The sequence below is a fragment of the Capra hircus genome, chromosome 27 (assembly GCF_001704415.2).
Source record: "Capra hircus breed San Clemente chromosome 27, ASM170441v1, whole genome shotgun sequence".
Taxonomy (NCBI): domain Eukaryota; kingdom Metazoa; phylum Chordata; class Mammalia; order Artiodactyla; family Bovidae; genus Capra; species Capra hircus.
In genome coordinates, this window is record NC_030834.1 from 11,370,496 (window position 1) to 11,390,040 (window position 19,545).

The 19,545-nt window shown below is 38.2% G+C and overlaps 1 protein-coding gene across 1 annotated transcript in view; it reads right to left on the bottom strand.

The window, feature by feature from the left end:
- The window catches only part of LOC102191489 (disintegrin and metalloproteinase domain-containing protein 32), a 214,423-nt gene that overhangs the window by 111,758 nt on the left and 83,120 nt on the right, over window positions 1-19,545 (bottom strand). The window contains exons 8-10 of the mRNA XM_005698845.2: window positions 17,700-17,771; window positions 17,323-17,489; window positions 7,237-7,318 (exon numbers count right to left, since the gene is read on the bottom strand). Of these exons, the coding sequence (XP_005698902.2) occupies window positions 7,237-7,318; window positions 17,323-17,489; window positions 17,700-17,771 (321 nt within the window). The remainder of the gene's footprint in view (window positions 1-7,236; window positions 7,319-17,322; window positions 17,490-17,699; window positions 17,772-19,545) is intronic.

Sequence of the window (19,545 nt, forward strand, 5' to 3'; positions counted from 1 at the left end):
AAAATAAACGACCCAATAACAAAATGGGCCAAAGAACTAAATAGACATTTCTCCAAAGAAGACATACGGATGGCTAACAAACACATGAAAAGATGCTCAACATCACTCATTATCAGAGAAATGCAAATCAAAACCACAATGAGGTACCACTTTACACCAGTCAGAATGGCTGCAATCCAAAAATCTGCAAGCAATAAATGCTGGAGAGGGTGTGGAGAAAAGGGAACCCTCCTACACTGTTGGTGGGAATGCAAACTAGTACAACCACTATGGAGAACAGTGTGGAGATTCCTTAAAAAATTGCAAATAGAACTACCTTATGACCCAGCAATCCCACTTCTGGGCATACACACCGACGAAACCAGAATTGAAAGAGACACATGTACCCCAATGTTCATCGCAGCACTGTTTATAATAGCCAGGACATGGAAACAACCTAGATGTCCATCAGCAGATGAATGGATAAGAAAGCTGAGGTACATATACACAATGGAGTATTACTCAGCCATTAAAAAGAATTCATTTGAATCAGTTCTGATGAGATGGATGAAACTGGAGCTGATTATACAGAGTGAAGTAGCCAAAAAGAAAAACACCAATACAGTATACTAACACATATATATGGAATTTAGGAAGATGGCAATGACGACCCTGTATGCAAGACAGGAAAAAAGACACAGATGTGTATAACGGACTTTTGGACTCAGAGGGAGAGGGAGAGGGTGGGATGATTTGGGAGAATGGCATTCTAACATGTATACTATCATGTAAGAATTGAATCGCCAGTCTATGTCTGATGCAGGATACAGCATGCTTGGGGCTGGTGCATGGGGATGACCCACAGAGATGTTATGGGGAGGGAGGTGGGAGGGGGGTTCATGTTTGGGAACACATGTAAGAATTAAAGATTTTAAAATTAAAAAAATTTTAAAAATAAATAAATAAATAAATAAAAATTAAAAAAAGATGTCCTAGGGCTTCAACAGTAGACTTGAACAAGCAGAATAAAGAATCAGTGATCTAGAATGCAAGAATATTTAAAAATTATTCAGTCAGAAGAGCAAAACTTTAAAAAGAATGAAAAAGAGAGGAGAAAGCCTACACAACTATGGGACGAACACACACACACATACACACACACACTCACACATACACACTAATATCCATATCTTAGGAACTTGAAAAGGAAGGGACAGAAAGTATATTTAAAGCAAAATGGCTGAAAACTTTCCAAGACTGGGAAAGAAATGGATTTCCAAGTGCATAACACACAAAGGATCCTGAATAGGTTGAACCCAAATAGGGCTACATGAGGACACATTACAATTAAATTATTAAAATAAAGAAAAAGAAAGAATTTTGAAAGAAAAAGAAGATATCAGATTATATACAAGGGAACTCCCATAAGACTATCAGCATATTTCTCAACAGAAATATTTCAGGTGAGGAGAGAATGGGATTATATATTCAAAATATCAAAAGAAAAAACTGTCAGCTAAGAATTCTATGCCCAGCAAAGCTGTGCTTCATAAATGAAGAAGAGATCATGATTCTAAAACAAATAAAAGCTAAAGGAGTTCATCATCCCTAGAGATGCCTTACAAGAAATACTAAAGGGAGTGAAGTTGAAGTAAAATAATGCTAATTAACATCATTAAAACATGAGAAAATTAGCATAAATGTCACTGTTAATGGCAAGTGTATAGTCAGAATTAGATACTGTGATAGCATAATGATGGTGCATAATTCACTCTAGCTTAAAAGTGGAAAAACAAATATACTAAAACAATTATAGTAAAATACATCATAGGATATATAATATAAAAAGAGATATAAAAGCACATAAACTATAATTAATAACTAAAAAAGAATAAGAACCTGGAGAAGAGAAGTAAAAGTATAAAGTTTAAAAATGCTACTGAGTGGGAGGAGATCAAGATGACAGAATAGAGGCACCTGGAACTCGCCTCCTCCCACAAATACATCAAAAATACATCTACATGCAGAACACATTTCACAGAAAATCTACTGAAAGCAGGCGTTAGATCACATACAACTAAATCTGCAAGAAGGATTCCTAGATAGTGGAGCAGGATGAAGGGACAGGGAAAAGAGGAACTGGAATGGGACCTCTGCCCCTAGGCAGGGAGCTGTGAAAGAAGAAAGGTTCCTTCATTCTAGAAATCTCCTTTACCACCTGGGAGGTCTGGTGGGACAGAGAGGGAGCTTCAGAGACTAAAGGGGAGAATGTGGGAGGTGGATTATGCCCCAGCAGGGCACAGAGAGAGCAGCACAGACTGCCTTTGCACGTCAGCAAGCTTCCCATATGCCTACTGGAGTGTGAAGTGGCCAAGTTCTGAATCTCAAAGCTTCAATGGACAGTCTGGGGAAAGGACTCAGTTTGGCTATAGAGAGATAGCTTGAAGGGCCTGGAGTATGGTCTGGGTCATGACTGGGAGTGTGCACAGAATGATGTGGGAGTCCACCAAAAGAGTCCCATTGTCAACACACAAAACAAGGGTCACAGGTGCACCATAGCAGTTTTCTTGTCAGCATGCTCACAACAAAGCACAGTTTCCACCGCCGAGGGTTTTGCAAACTTCCAGGGTACCCAAACATGGAGGTGGGGGAGCTGAAATTTAAGCTGATTATCCATACTCCCAAATCAGGCACAGGAGTATAACTTTGGAAGGATTCAGACCAGACCAGTGAGTTTTGGGACCAGAACAATGCATTCATGCCTAAGGGACATCTGAGCTAATTATTGGTACTCCCATGACAGAGATGATTCCAGGTGCCACAATCAGAAAACTTTGTGGGCACACACATCAAGTGGCGGGCAACATCACACAATCACACATCTTGGTGGACAGCACCTGGGGAGGAGTTCACAGCAGCTCCTATCCCAGTAGGAGTGCTCCAGTCCCTCCTACCTCATACAACAGTTTAGAAAAGGATCTGGAAACTTCCATTCCAACAACTGAAGAGCAGATTCTGTCCCCAACAGGGCTGTGACAACCACAGAGCAAAGAAGAGGCTCCACTCAACATCCAGTGCAGGCTCCAGTCAGCACACCACAAGCACACCCCCTATCAAGGGGACAAGGGCGAGCACACCCAGAGAAAGACATGTCAAGCATTCATATCAAAACAGCCCTTGAACCAAAACTATTAGACTTACACAATCTTACATACAGGGTCAGTTCAGTTAAGTTCAGTCGCTCAGTTGTGTCCGACTCTTTGCAGCCCCATGAACTGCAGCATACCAGGCCTCTCTGTCCATCACCAACTCCCGGAGTTTACCCAAACTCATGTCCATTGAGTCGGTGATGCCATCTAACCATCTCATCCTCTCATCCCCTTCTCATCCTGCCTTCAATCTTTCCAAACATCAGGGTCCTTTTTAATGAGTCAGCTCTTCACATCAGGTGGCCAAAATATTGGAGTTTCAGCTTCAACATTAGTCCTTCCAATGAACACCCAAAACTGATTTCCTTTAGGATAGACTGGTTGGATCTCCTTGCAGTCCAAGATACTCTCAAGAGTCTTCTCCAACACCACAGTTCAAAAGCATCAATTCTGTGCTCAGCTTTCAGTTCCACATAAAAACAGACCTTCAGACCAGAGTAGATAACGGTTTCTTTTAAATTAATAGAGTCAGAGAACTATAAGGAAAAGGCAGAAGAACTACTCCTAATTAAAAAAAGATAAATCCTCTGGAAAAAAAAAACAATGTAACAGACATCCCAGATCTACCAGAACCCAAGTGCAAAAAGCAATTAATAAAAATGCTGAAGGAATTAAGAAAGATTGTCAATAGAAACACACATTACTGAAATAAGGAACTAGAAACCATAAAATGGAACCAAACAAAATCGCCAAGATAAAAACAAAGCTAGGGGAATAGCTCAGGAAAGAATGAAGAGACGGAGCCAAAGCAAAAACAACTCCCAGTTGTGGATGTGACTGGTGATGGAAGTCAAGTCCAGTGCTATAAAAAACAATATTGCATAGGAATCTGGACTGTTAGGTCCATGAATCAAGGTAAATCAATGAAGTGGTCAAAGAGGAGATGCCAAGAGTGGGCATCAACATTTTAGGAATCAGTAATGGACCAGAAAGGGCTAATTTAATTCAGATGACCATTACATCTACTACTGTGAGAAAGAATCCTTCAGAAGAAACGAAATAGCCGTCATAGTAAACAAAAAAGTCTGAAATGCAGTACTTGTGTGCAGTCTCAAAAACAACAGAATGATCTCTGTTCATTTCCAAGGCAAACCATTCAATATCACAGTAATCCAAGTCTATGCCACCACCACTAATGTCAAAGAAGCTAAAGTTGAACGGTTCTATGAAGACCGATAGGACCTTCTAGAACTAACACCAAAAAGAAGATGTCCTTTTCGTCACATGGGACTGGAATGTAAACGTAGGAAGTCAAGAGATACCTGGAGTAATAGGCAAGTTTGGCTTTGGAGTACAAAATGAAGCAGGGCAAAGGCTAACAGAGTTTTGCCAAGTTTGCTCATACCAAACACCCTCTTCCAACAATACAAGAGATGACTCTACACATGGACATCACCAGATGGTCAATATTAAAATCAGACTGATTTTACTCTTTGCAACAGAAGATGGAGATGTTCTATACAGTCAGAAAAAAACAAGACCACGAGTGACTGTGGCTTAGATCATGAACTCCTTATTGCAAAATTCAGACTTAAACTGAAGAAAGTAGAGAAAACCACTAGACCATTCAGGGATGACCTGAATCAAACCCCTTACAATTATACAGTGGAAGTGAGAAACAGAGTCAGGGGATTACATCTGATAAACAGAGGGCCTGAAGAATTATGGACAGAGGTTTGTGACATTGTACAGGAGGCAGTGATCAAGACCATCCCCAAAAAAAGAAGGGCAAAAAGGCAAAATGGTTGTCTGAGGAGGCCTTACAAATAGCTAAGAAAAGAAGGTAAAGGCAAAAAAGAAAAAAGATATACCCATTCGAATGCAGAGCTCCAAAGAATAGCAAGGAGAGATACAAAAGCCTTCCTCAGTGATCAATGCAAAGAAATAGAGGAAAACAATAGAATGGGACAGACTTGAGATCTCTTCAAGAAAATTAGAGATACCAAGGGAATATTTCATGCAAAGCTGGGAGATGGGCACAATAAAGAACAGAAATGGTATGGACCTAACAGAAGCAGAAGATATTAAGAAGAGGTGGCAAGAATACACAGAAGAATTATACAAAAAAGATCTTCATAACCCAGATAATCACAATGGTGTGATCACTCACCTAGACATCCTGGAGTGCAAAGTCAAGTGAGCCTTAGAAGAATCACTACGAACAAAGCTAGTGAAGGTGATAGAATGCCAGCTGAACTTTTTCAAATCCTGAAAGATGACGCTGTGAAAGTGCTGCACTCAATAGGCCAGCAAATTTGGAAAACTCAGCAGTGGCCACAGGACTGGAAAAGTTCAGTTTTCATTCCAATACCAAAGACAATGCCAAAGAATGTTCAAACTACCACACAATTGCACTCATCTCACAGGCTAGTAAAGTAATGCTCAAAATTCTCCAAGACAGGCTTCAACAGTACGTGAACCGTGAACTTCCAGATGTTCAAGCAGGATTTAGAAAAGGCAAAGGAACCAGAGATCAAATTGCCAACATCTGCTGGATCATAGAAAAGGCAAAGAGAATTCCAGAAAAACATCTACTTCTGCTTCATTGACAACACTTATAGCCTTTGACTGTGTGGATCACAACAAACTGGAAAATTCTTAAAGAGACAGGAATACCGGGCCCCCTGACCGGCCTCCTGAGAAACCTGTATGCAGATCAAGAAGCAACAGTTAGAACCAGACATGGAACAACAGACTGGCTTCAAATTGGGAATGGAGTACATAAAGGCTGTATATTGTTACCCTGCTTATTTAACTTATATGCAGAGTACATCATGAGAAATGCCAAGCTGGGAAAAAGCACAAGCTGGAATTAAGACTGCCAGGAGAAATATCAATAACCTCAGATATGCAGATGACACCACCTTTATGGCAGAAAGTGAAGAGGAACTAAACAGCCTCTTGATGAAGGCAAAAAAGGAGAGTGGAAAAGCTGGCTTAAAACTCAACATTCAAAAAATTGAAGATCATGGCATCTGGTTCCATCACTTCATGGCAAATGATGGGGAAACAACGGAAACAGTGACAGACTTTATTTTTCTGGGAGCCAAAATCACTGCTGATGGTGACTGCAGCCATGAAATTAAAAGATGCTTGCTCCTTGGAAGAAAAGCTATAACAAACCTAGACAGCATGTTAAAAAATAGATGTTACTTTGCCAACAAAGACTCGTCTAGTCAAAGCTATGGTTTTTCCAGTAGTCACATATGGATATGAGAACTGGACGATAAAAAAGGCTGAGCGCCAAAGAACTGATGCTTTCAAATTGTGGTGCTGGAGAAGATTCTTGAAAGTCCCATGGACTGCAAGGAGATCCAACCAGTCAATTGTAAAGGAAATAAACATTGAATATTCATTGGAAGGACTAATGCTGAAGCTCCAATACTTTGGCCACCGGATGCAAAGTGCCAACTCATTGTAAAAGACCCTGATGCTGGGAAAGATAGATGGCAAAAGGAGAAAGGGACAGCAGAGGATGAGATGGTTGGATGGAGTCACTGACTCAAACAACATAAGTCTGAACAAACTCCGGGAGATGGTGAAGGACAGGGAAGCCTGGCATGCTGCAGTCCATGGGGTCACAAAGAGTTGGATATGACTGAGCGACTGAACAATAACATAAAAGTTTGAAACATTTTAAGGAATTTTTATCATATTTTTTGGTTGATCACTTGTTTTGATTTTGAAGTTATTTTATCTGTAAGACTACTTCTCCAATTTTATACCTACAAGAAAAAAAATCTATTTAGGTTATAGGAATATCTTTGCAGATCTTTTCATGATGCACTCTTCAATATCGTAAGGAATACAAGTGTATTTGTGATATTTTATTCCACTTTAACTTCCAAATATCTGTAATAAGATACTTTGCACTTCAGAATTCTATTAATTCTATTAATACTACATATTTCAAAGTTTTAACAGTGATGAAAAATATAAATGCAATATCTAAATGTAAATATAAATGTAAAATGTGTAAAATATATGCTGTAATGCTGGGAAATTTTTTAATGTACTTGTTTTCAAATAAGATTAAGTCATTACATACCAGAGCAATTCCTGCAGAATAACCGGTAACACACATCTTTCCAGGAAATGCTGCTCCCACATAATTTGGATATTCTCTAAAGCTAGATAAATAAGTATTAAATGATAATTAATTTTGACAATTCATATATGATATTTCCTGCTGAGAATTTTCCTATAGTTCATAAAATTCTAGTCTGAATCAAATTGAAGTAAAATCTTTATGTCTTTGTTTCACATTTGTAAAATAGTGTTAATTAAATGAGATTAAGCACTTTGGGTTTCTAAAACATATCCAGTGAATCCAAATTTTTGATGACTTTACTGTTCTTGTGACATTTGGTTAAGGTTATCAAAGCCTCTACAGGCTTCCCTGTAAAGGGACAGTAAAGAATCTGCCTGCAATGCAGGAGACCAGGGTTTGACCCTTTGGTCAGGAAGATTCCCTGGAAGGTAATGGCAACCCACCCCAGTATTCTTGTCTGGGAAATCCCCTGGACAGAGGAGCCTGGTGGGCTACAGTCCATGGGGTCACAAAGAGTTGGACACGACTTAGCAACTGAACACACACACATGCACCAAAGACTTTGATCAAACATGTCAACCAAAAGCATTTTGCTCAATAACAATGAAAAATAGCTTTAATGTATGGATTAAAAGTTTTCACTCAAATATAGGTAAGCTCGCCATTTTCTTACTGTAATGACTATATTGTTCTACAACTTAATTTTTTTCTGCTTTACAATACAGTATTGTAAAGTAAAATAAAGTAAAAAAAAAGAAAAAGACTCCATATAGCCTGCCATATAATAATAGCAAAATTCTCAGAGATTTATATAAATTATCCTATTTAATTCTCAAATCCACCCAGTAAAATAGATATTATTTGTCCCCACTGAACAAATCAAATATCAGATGGAAAGTACAAATAACTTGCTCAGGGCAGCAGACTTAATAAGTACTGCTGAAGGATATGAACTTAAGACAGTTTGAATCCAGGGCCATACTTTCAATTACTAAGATATAGATGCTCCAAACATATTCTGCCATCTTTAGAGCCCCAGCCAAAACAAACATTCCAGGATGTATGTAGAAAAGCTTGATACTCAATTCTCAATTTGAAATGTCCCCTCAGTCTCAAGTACAGTTTACTTCACAACTGCACTGTCCCTCCACTGCTCCCTGATTCTGATACTGTACATTCCTACTCTCCAGCACTTGTATCCAAGTATTTGCCCTTAACACCCAAGATTAGTTTTACAGTCCAATATCGAATTATTGCTTAAATCCTTTCTTCATTCAAGACAGTTCTCCCAATAGATAAGACTTTCCCCCAAACTCTATCCATACTCCTGATGAGCTGGATACAATAATAACTTTTTACTTATCACTGCCCATCCGATCTTCACATCGTATCAGTTATCAAGATTTAATGCTTTACTTCTTCAATGTTTCTTGTTTCCCTCTCCTTCTACAGAGAGAAGAACTATAATTCACAGTTATAACTATGAATTCCATACTCTGAAAACAATTATTCAGTTCAGCTCAGTTGCTCAGTCATGTCTGACTCTTTGCAACCCCATGAATTGCAGCACACCAGGCCTCCCTGTCCATCACCAACTCCTGGAGTTCACTCAAACTCACATCCATCGAGTCAGTGATGCCATCCAGCCATGTCATCCTCTGTTGTCTCCTTCTTCTCCTGCCCCCAATGCCTCCCAGCATCAGAGTCTTTTCCAATGAGTCAACTCTTTGCATGAGGTGGCCAAAGTACTGGAGTTTCAGCTTTAGCATCATTTCTTCCAAATATACTCCTATATCTCTAAGTACACTGCTTCAATAACCTGTAATGCCTTCCACCTTCCTTTGAGTTTAAATATGTCTAAATCTGCCTTCACACTTCTAATTTGATGCATTACTTTGGATCTCTCTCTCACTCTTACTCTTGCTCTCACTCTCCCTCTCATTGTTTCTTCCTCCCTTAAACTATAAACAGATAGACATAATGTACTAACATTTATCTTCTGCAATGACATAGCAAGATGACAGACTTGGAACTTTTAACCCTCATCTCTCTCCAGAGACAATTTTGAGAAACACTCACAGATGAGAGTATTTTTGTGGCCCAAGAGTCCAAGGAAGGGTTCCACACCACATTTGAGCAAAAAAATCCAGGAACATTCACATTCTTAGTTGAAAACAGTTTCACTCTGCCCACGCCACCATTCCCCCAATACAGCACAGCTCAGTGCCAAGAGACATGCCTTCAGCCATGATTTCTCCCACAAGGAAAGGTGAGAACATAGTGAGTGCCTCCAGTCATGCAAGATGATACCCAAGAGGCCCATTTTTTAAATTAAATTCCATATAGAGATGGATGGATAAAGAAAATACGATGTACATACACAGTGGAATATAATTCAGCCTCAAGAAAAGGAGATCCTGCCATTTGCAACATGGATAAACCTGGAGGACATTATGCTAAGTGAAGTAAGCAAAACATGAAAAGTCAAGTACTGTATGATCTTGTTTATATGTGGAATCTAAAAGGGTCAACTTATAAAAGGAAAGAGTTGAATGGTGGTTGCCAGGGGTTGGGAAACGGGGGAAATTGAAAGATGGTCAAAGGTATAAAGTTTCAGTTGCACAGGATGAATATGTCCTAGAGATCTAATGTGCAGTCAGATGACTAAAGTTAATAACACTGTAGTGTATATGAGAAATTTCCTAGAGTAGACTTAAACTTTCTCACCACACACCAAAAAATGGTAACTGTATAAGATGATGGATATGTTAATCAACTTGATTATAATTTTATAATGTATACATATATCAGAACATCACATTGTGGACATCCCTGGTGGTCAGTGGTTAAGAATCCTCCTGCCAGTGCAAGGGACATGGTTCTGGGAAGAGTCCACATGCCTCGGGGCAATTAAACCCATATGCAGCAACTACTGAGCCTGCATTCCAGGGCCCACAGGCCACAACTACTGAGACCATGCACCACAACTACTGAAGCCCTATGAGAAGCCTGCACACTGCACCTAGGGAGTAACCTCCGCTTGTCACAACTGGAGAAATCCCTCACACAGCAACAAAGACCAGTACAGCCAAAATAAATAAATAATAAACAATCTTTAAATGCTATTAAAAACCACACTGTACCCCTTCATATATAAAATTTTTACCTATCAATTATAACTCAATAAAGATGGGAAAGAATAACAATAATAAAAGCAAACATAGGGAAATTGAGGCAGAACACATCAATTGCCCTAGGTGACAGATAGGGCTGAACTCAAATGCAGGCAGTTGGCCTCCAGAGCTTAAATTTGAATCACCATGCTATGTTATCTCAGCAAACATTTGTTGAATAAAGGAAATATTGTAACAAGTTTTGAAAAATTAAGCTTACTATGTTCACTATTCCTCCTTTAGGATTCAGCTCATAAATTTCTGGAGTATGGAGACCACAGGAAATTACTATTACTGATCATAATTTCAAGGTATTTATTCTACTATATTACATTACTCAGGGGCTTCCCAAGTGGCATTAGTTATAAAGAACCCCCTTGCCAATGCAGGAGATGTAAGAGACATGGTTTCAATCCCTGGATCAGAAAGATCCCCTGCAAGAGGAAATGGCAACCCACTCCAGTATTCTTGCCTGAAGAATCCCATGGACAGAAGAGCCTGGCAGGCTACAGAGCATGGGGTCGCAAAGAGTCAGACACAACTGAAGTGAGTTAACATGCAGCACATTACTCATATGAAAAATATATTGGTGCTTTAAAATAACATCAAGATATCAAGAAGGATCATTACTTAAGTTTAAGGATGCTGACTGTACCATAATTTCTACATTTCTAATGGGATAAATTACCTGTAATGCATCAAAGTTCAACATCTTAAAATTGGGAAAGGGTATGTCAAGGCTGCATATTGTCACCCTGCTATTTAACGTATATGCAGAGTACATCATGTGAAATTTTGGGCTGGGTGAAACACAAGCTGAAATCAAGACTGCCAGGAGAAACATCAATAACCTCAGATATGCAGATGACACCACCATTATGGCAGAACTAAACAGCCTCTTGATGAAGGTGAAAAAGGAGAGTGGAAAAGCTGGCTTAAAACTCAACATTCAAAAAACTAAGATCATGGCATATGGTCCCATTACTTCATGGCAAATAGACGGTGAAACAATGGAAACAGTGACAGACTTTATTTTCTTGGGCTCCAAAATCACTGTGAATGGTGATTACAGCCATGAAATTAAAAGATGCTTGCTTCCTGGAAGAAAAGCTATGACAAACCTACACAACATATTAAAAAGAAGAGACATTATTTTGCCTACAAATGTCTGTATAGTTAAAGTTATGGTTTTTCCAGTAGTCATGTATGGATGTGAGAGTTGGACTATAAAGAAAGCTGAGTGCCGAAGAATTGATGCTTTTGAACTGTGGTGTTGGAGAAGACTCTTGCGAGTCCTTTGGACTGCAAGGAGACCCAACCAGTCCATCCTAAAGGAAATCAGTCCTTATTATTCACTGGAAAGACTGATGCTGAAGCTCCAATACTTTGGCCACCTGATGCGAAGAACAGACTCATTGGAAAAGACCCTGATACTGGGGGAAATAGATGGCAAAAGGAGAAAGGGACAACAGAGAAGCAGATGGTTGGATGGAATCACTGACTCAATGGACATGAGTTCGAACAAACTTCGGGGGAGATGGTGAAGGACAGGGTAGCATGGTGCGCTGCAGACCATGGGGATGCAAAGAGTCAGACACTACTGAGCAATTCAGTAACAACAATCTTTGTCAGCAATATGATGTCTGCTTTTTAGCTTTCCTTCCAAGGGACAAGGATCTTTTAATTTCATGGCTACAGTCCACATTGATTTTGGAGTCCAAGAAAATAAAATCTGTCTTTCTAAAGCAACTTTCAAATATACAGCAGTATTGTTACCTATAGTTACCATACTGTACACTACCATCCCCATGGCTTATTTATTTTATAACTGGAAGTTAAACTTTTCGATCACCTTCACCCATTTCACTCAACCTCACTACCACCTCTGGCAATCACCAATCTGTTCTGTATATGTTCAGGTTTGTTTGCTTGTTGTTGATTACACTTATAACTCAGTCTCAGTGTCAGTCACTCAGTCGTGTCAACTCTTTGCAAACCCATGGACTGCAGCATGGCAGCCCTCGCTGTCCCTCACCAACTCCTGGAGTTTACTCAAACTCATGTCCATTGAGTCAGTGATGCCATCCAACCATCTCATCCTCTGTCGTCCGCTCCTCCTCCCGCCTTCAATCTTTCCCAGTATCAGGGTCTTTTCAAATGAGTCAGTTCTTCACATCAGGTGGTCAAAGTATTGGAGTTTCAGCTTCAGCATCAGTCCTTCCAATGAACATTTAGGACTGATCTCCTTTAGGATGGACTGATTGGATCTCCTTGCAGTCCAAGGGACTCTCAAGAGTCTTCTCCAACACCACAGTTCAAAAGCATCAATTCTTCAGCACTCAGGTTTCTTTATAGTCCAACTCTCACATCCATACATAACCACTGGAAAAACCATAGCCTTGACTAGACGGACCTCTGTTGGCATAACAAAGGTTGGTCATAACTTTTCTAGGTTGGTCATAACTTTCCTTCAAAGGAGTAAGTGTCTTTTTATTTCATGGCTGCAGTCACCATCTGCAGTGATTTTAGAGCCCAGAAAAATAAAGTCTGACACTGTTTCCACTGTTTCCCCATCTATTTGCCATGAAGTCATGGGACCGGATGCCATGATCTTAGTTTTCGGAATGTTGAGCTTTAAGCCAACTTTTTCACTCTCCTCTTTCACTTTCATCAAGAGGCTCTTTAGTTCTTTGTCGCTTTCTGCCATAAGAGTGGTGTCATCTGAATATCTGACGTTATTGACATTTGCCCCAGCAATCTTGATTCCAGCTTGTGCTTTATCCAACCCAGCATTTCTCACGATGTACTCTGGATATAAGTTAAATAAGCAGGGTGACAATATACAGCCTTGACGTACTCCTTTCCCAATTTGGAAGCAGTCCATTGTTCCATGTCCAGTTCTAACTGTTGCTTCCTGACCTGTATACAGATTTCTCAAGAGGCAGGTCAGGTGGTCTGGTATTCCCATCTCTTTCAGAATTTCCCACAGTTTATTGTGATGCCGAAGCCTAGTTACTAAAGCAGAAGTAGATGTTTTTCTGGAATTGTCTTGCTTTTTCAATGACCCAACGGATGTTGGCAATTTGATCTCTGGTTCCTCTGCCTTTTCTAAATCCAGCTTGAACATCTGGAAATTTTCCATTCACCTACTGTTGAAGCCTGGCTTGGAAAATTTTGAGCATTACTTTACTAGCGTGTGAGATGAGTGCAACTGTGTGGTAGTTTGTGCATTCTTTAGCATTGCCTTTCTTTGGGATTGGAATGAAAACAGACCTTTTCCAGTCCTGTGACCACGGATGAGTTTTCCAAATCAATGTCATATGCATTAACAAACTGAAGAGTAAAAAAAATAGTCATTTAAACCAACACAAAAAAAGCTTTTGACAACATTTACCATGCATTTATGGCAAAAAATTCTCAACAAAATGGGTATAAATGAACATTTTGTTCAGTTGCTAAGGTACATTTTAGTTAACTATCTTGTGGCCCCATGGCCTGTAGCCCACAAGGCTCCTCTGTCAAGAGGATATCCCAGACAAGAATACTGGAGTGGGTTGCTATTTCCTTTCCAGGGGATCTTCCCAAGGATGGATGGAACGCATGTCCAAAGATGGAACCCATGACCCTGCATTGGCAGGCAGATTCTTTACCACTGAGCCACCAGGGAAGCCCTATAAAAGAATATACTGAACATAACAAAGGTCGTATAAGACAAACCCACAGCACGTAACATCACACCTAGGAACGAAAAACTGGCAGCATTTCCTCTAAGACTAGGAACACATCAAGGATGCCCACTATACTCTCGCCACTATATTCAACATAGTATTGGCAGTCCTAGCCACAGCATTCAAACTGGAAAAAGAAGTAAAAGGAATCCAAACTGGAAAGGATGAAGTAAAACTCACTGTTTGCAGATGACATGATAGTATGTATAGGGAATCCTAAAGATGCCACAAAAAACTGTTAGAACTCATCAATGAATTTTGTTAAGTTGCAGGATACAAAATTAATATAATTAGTTTTGCTTCTATACACTAATAAATTTTACCAGAAAGAGAAGTGAAGAGGACAATTTTGGGCTCCCTGGTGACTCAGTGGTAAAGAATCTAACTGCCAATGTAGTAGGTACAGGCTCGATCCCTAGTCCGGGAATCCCACATGCCACGGAGCAACCAAGCCCATATTCCACAACTATTAAGCCTGTGCTCTAGAGCCGAGGAGCTGAAACTAGTGAAGCTAGTGTGCCCTAGAGGCCATGACACCACAATGCGAAGCCTGTGCACCACAACTAGAGAGGAGTCCCTGCTCGCCACAGTTAGAGAGAAGCACACACAGCAATGAAGAGCCAGCACAGCCAAAAATAAATAAATAAAATCATTTTTAAAAAGAGCAATCATTTAAAAAAATACTTAAACTTCTTTATAAAAACACAATCTTATTTACAATCACATCAAAAAAATTAAAAGACTCAGGAATAAATCTAACCAACATATAAAAGACCTATACTCAGAAAACTAGTGAAACACTGATGAAAGATACTAAAGAGAAGACAAACAGAGGGAAAGACATATGTGTTCACGTATTAGAATTATTATGTTAAAATCTCATACAATCTATAGATTCAATGTAATCCTTTATCAAAATATCAACAGCATTTTTCACCAAATTTGAACAAAGAATACTATAATTTTAATGGATCCTCAAAAGACCCCAAATAGGCTAGGCAATTCTGAGGAAAAGAACAAAGCTGGAAATATTTCATTCTTTGATATCAAACTATACTACAAATCTGTATTAATCAAAACAGTGCTGTACTGGCACAAAAAAATAGACACATAGATCCATGTAACAGAATAGACGGCCCAGAAATAAATCCAAGTTTATTTGGTTAATAATCTATGATAAAAGAAGTATGAACATACAAGGGGTAAAAGAGAGCCTCTTCAATAAATGGTGATGGGAAAACTGGACAGCCACATTCTTAAAACTGGACAATTCTCCGTAACATATTCAAAAAAACCTTAAATGTGATTAAGGAATTAAATTTAAGTCCTAAAACCTTAAAATCTTAGAAGAAAAGATAAGAAGTATAATCTTTGATATCAGTCTTGGCAGTATTTTTTTATAATCTGTCTTCCCAGGCAAAGAAAATAAAAATAAAAAACAAACAAATGGGGCTACATGAAACCAAACTGTTCTGCACAGTGAAGGAAGATATCAACTAAATGAAAAAGCAACCTAACGAGTGGAAGAATATATTTGCAAATGATATATCTGATAACAGATTAATATCTAAAATATATAAAGAACTCATACAACTCAACATTAAAAAATCATATAAGGCATGCATGCTTAGTCATGTCTGACTCTTTGAGACCCCGTGGACTGTAGCTCACCAGGCTCCTCTGTCCATGGAATTTCCCAAGCAAGAATACTGGAGTGGGTTGCCATTTCCTACTCCAGGGAATCATCACACCCCGGAACAAACCCATGTCTCCTGTGTCTGATTTTAAAATGAACGGAAGACCTGAAAAGACATTTTTCCAAAGACATATAGATAGCCAAGAAATACATGAAAAGATGCTCAGTATCACTAATTATCAAGGAAGTGCAAATCAAAAGCACAACGAGATATCACTTCACACTTGTGAGAATGACTAGTATCAAAAAGTCTACAAATAACACATTGATATATAGATTTACTTTTATCTCTAAACATTTCAAGAGGTTGTTTGTGGGACTTGACAAATGTTTGCCAAAAGTAATAATTTAATTCATGGCAAAATTGGCTATTTAACTGGAAGAAAATAAATTTTTACTTATTTTTTTGATACAAATATTAGACTAAAATGCATCAAAAACTCATTTATAAAACACAATAATGTTTATTCTTTAACAAAAGTTTGCAGACTAAAATTTAGGGCTGGAGGAGATCTTAATCAAATAGGAAATCCAGAAGCAAAAATAAGATTAACGAAATTGGCCCTAAAAACATTAAAGATTTTATGGAGCAAAAAAAGTATTTAAATATCTATAGAAAAATTACAGACATGGAAAAAGTATTTTTGATATACATAAACAATGGATTAATATCTAAACATTCAATAAACCCTTACAAATTACAATGAAGTAGTTAAATAACATGAAAAGGCAATTTCAGAAGGACAGATCCAAATGATTAACAAACATGAAAAGATGCTCAAATCTACTAGTCTTTGGAGAAAGGAAATTAAAAAACATTTCAATTTTATATCCATCAGACTGTCAAAAAAATGAAAAGAAAAATAACCCACCATTCACAGACATAGGGAAAAGATTAATCTTACATATACAAAAAGAAATATCACCATGCCAAATTCAAAATATGTACATGCAGATTTATTGAAAGACATGATGATCATAATTGCTAGTAAATTTTATATGGATACAATGATAAAGAATATACTTACAATTGATTGTTAGAAAACTAACATTTAAAATAATGTAGAAAATTCATTAGGATAAAATATTCTATGAAGTACTCTACCAAGCCTTTGATCAAAACGCATTATAATAATATAAACTTCCCAAGACAAATCCCTTCTTTTTATGTAGTGATTAAGATTATTGACTCTGGAGTTACTAAGTGTAGGTCCAAAACCTAGACATGCCACTAGAATCAAAATCCTGAGTTAGTTTTTAGCCTCTTGAAATGTCAATCTCCTCATCAGTAAATGTTGATAAGCATAGAAATAAATTTTAGTAATTTTATTTTATTGTCTGATAACCAGAAAGAGAGTATGAGGGCTGAATGAGTGCATAAAAAATAACCAAAGTGTGAACAGTCAAAAATGAACAATTCCTTAAATTAAGCTACAACTATATCACAAATCTTTGATTTCTAAAAAAACTGAAACATTATTCTTACATGAATAGATATGCAATATCATGAGGCCTCAGGGTAAGATAGGAATTTTTCCATTCTAAAAATCTATACAGTAATTCATCTGCCTCACCAACTGTAGAGATCTTATTTTTATCAGACCACAATTCCAAAGATGACAGCACAATGGAAATTTTTAATTGGGCAAACATCTAAAACGAGAAAGATAAATACATGAAAAATTAATCTTTATGTATTAAATTAATTACATTTATAATAAAATTAATTCAATGTTTGATAAATTCATGCTCAATTTCTATGGACAAATTAATTCTTCAAAAGCGCCACATCAAGTTAATGTGAATTACAATTTCAAACTTAGTATGAATTTTCCTGACTAGTATGAAAAGGAAAACACTTACCGAATTTACAAGGCCAATAATTTCGATGATTTTATTTGTTACTATCATGCTATCAGAGCCCAGGTAATCAAACTGAAAAACAGAATTAATTTAAAATTTAAATTTAATTTATTATATAATATGTTTGATTTTACTCTCCATCTACTTTCTCAAGTTGAAGCTCCTTTGGGGTGAGAACACTTCAAAATAAGACAGCAACAAAAAATGAATAAAAATTGAATCACTCACATACTAATCATGTAGCCACTCTGGTTGATAGTTTGGCAACTTCTTTCAAAGCATGTAATGGACCTAGCAATTGCACTCATGGGCATTTATCCTAAAGAAATAAAAACTGATGCTCACAAAAACCCATGCATATGTGGAAACAACTCATATGTCCTTCACTGGTCAACAGGTTAAACAAACTGGTACATTCTTAACATGCTACTCGGTAAAAATGCTACTTAGTTATAAAAAAAAAAAAAAGACATTACTGAACTGTTGATATATATGGAACATCTTGGGTAAACCTAAAAAAAATTATGCTAAGTAAAACAAATCTCAAAGGATACATACGCCATGATAATATTTATGCAGTATTCCTAAAATCACAGAGGAAGAAGTTGATTAGTGATTACCAAAGGTCAAGAAGTAGGGAAGTGGGGAGAGATGGGAATGACTCCAGAGGGATAACATAAGAAAGCCTTCTGATGATAGTGCTCTTCAGTGTCTCCATCCCAGGCAGTGGTAGTTATGAAAGGCTACATATGTCAAACTAACACACAAAAGCACACATAGGAAAAGGAGTACATCAAGGCTGTATATTGTCACCCTACTTATTTAACTTATATGCAAAGTACATCATGACAAACGCTAGGCTGGAAGAAGCACAAGCTGGAATCAAGATTGCCTGGAGAAATGTCAATAACCTCAGATATGCAGATGACACCACCCTTATGGCAGAAAGTGAAGAGCCACTAAAAAGCTTCTTGATGAAAATGAAAGTGGAGAGTGAAAAAGTTGGCTTAAAGCTCAACATTCAGAAAACGAAGATCATGGCATCTGGTTCCATCACTTCATGGGAAATAGATGGGGAAACAGTGGAAACAGTGGCTGACTTTATTTTGGGGGGCTCCAAAATCACTGCAGATGGTGACTGCAGCCTTGAAATTAAAAGACGCTTACTCCTTTGAAGGAAAGTTGTGACCAACCTAGACAGTATATTCAAAAGCAGAGACATTACTTTGCCTACTAAGGTCCGTCTAGTCAAGGCTATGGTTTTTCCACTGGTCATGTATGGATGTGAGAGTTGGACTGTGAAGAAAGCTGAGCACTGAAGAATTGATGCTTTTGAACTGTGGTGTTGGAGAAGACTCTTGAGAGTCCCTTGGACTACAAGGAAATCCAACTAGTCCATTCTAAAGGAGATCAACCCTGGGTGTTCTTTGAAAGGAATGATGCTAAAGCTGAAACTCCAGTACTTTGGCCACCTCATGCGAAGAGTTGACTCATTGGAAAAGACTCTGATGCTGGGAGGGATTGGAGGCAGGAGGAGAAGGGGACGACAGAGGATGAGATGGCAGGATGGCATCACTGACTCAATGGACGTGAGTTTGAGTGAACTCCACGAGTTGGTGATGGACTTGGAGACCTGGCATGCTGTAATTTATGGGGTCGCAGAGAGCCAGACATGACTGAGTGACTGAACTGTACTGAACTGAAGTCTGAATCAAGCTCTGAAGAATGCACACTATCCTTGGATATTCCACAGGACCCTCAAGATAAACATATTCAAAACTATACTGAGTATCCTCCCTCAAAAATATGCTCCCCCGCAGATTTCCACTTCCTCATTATCTATTCT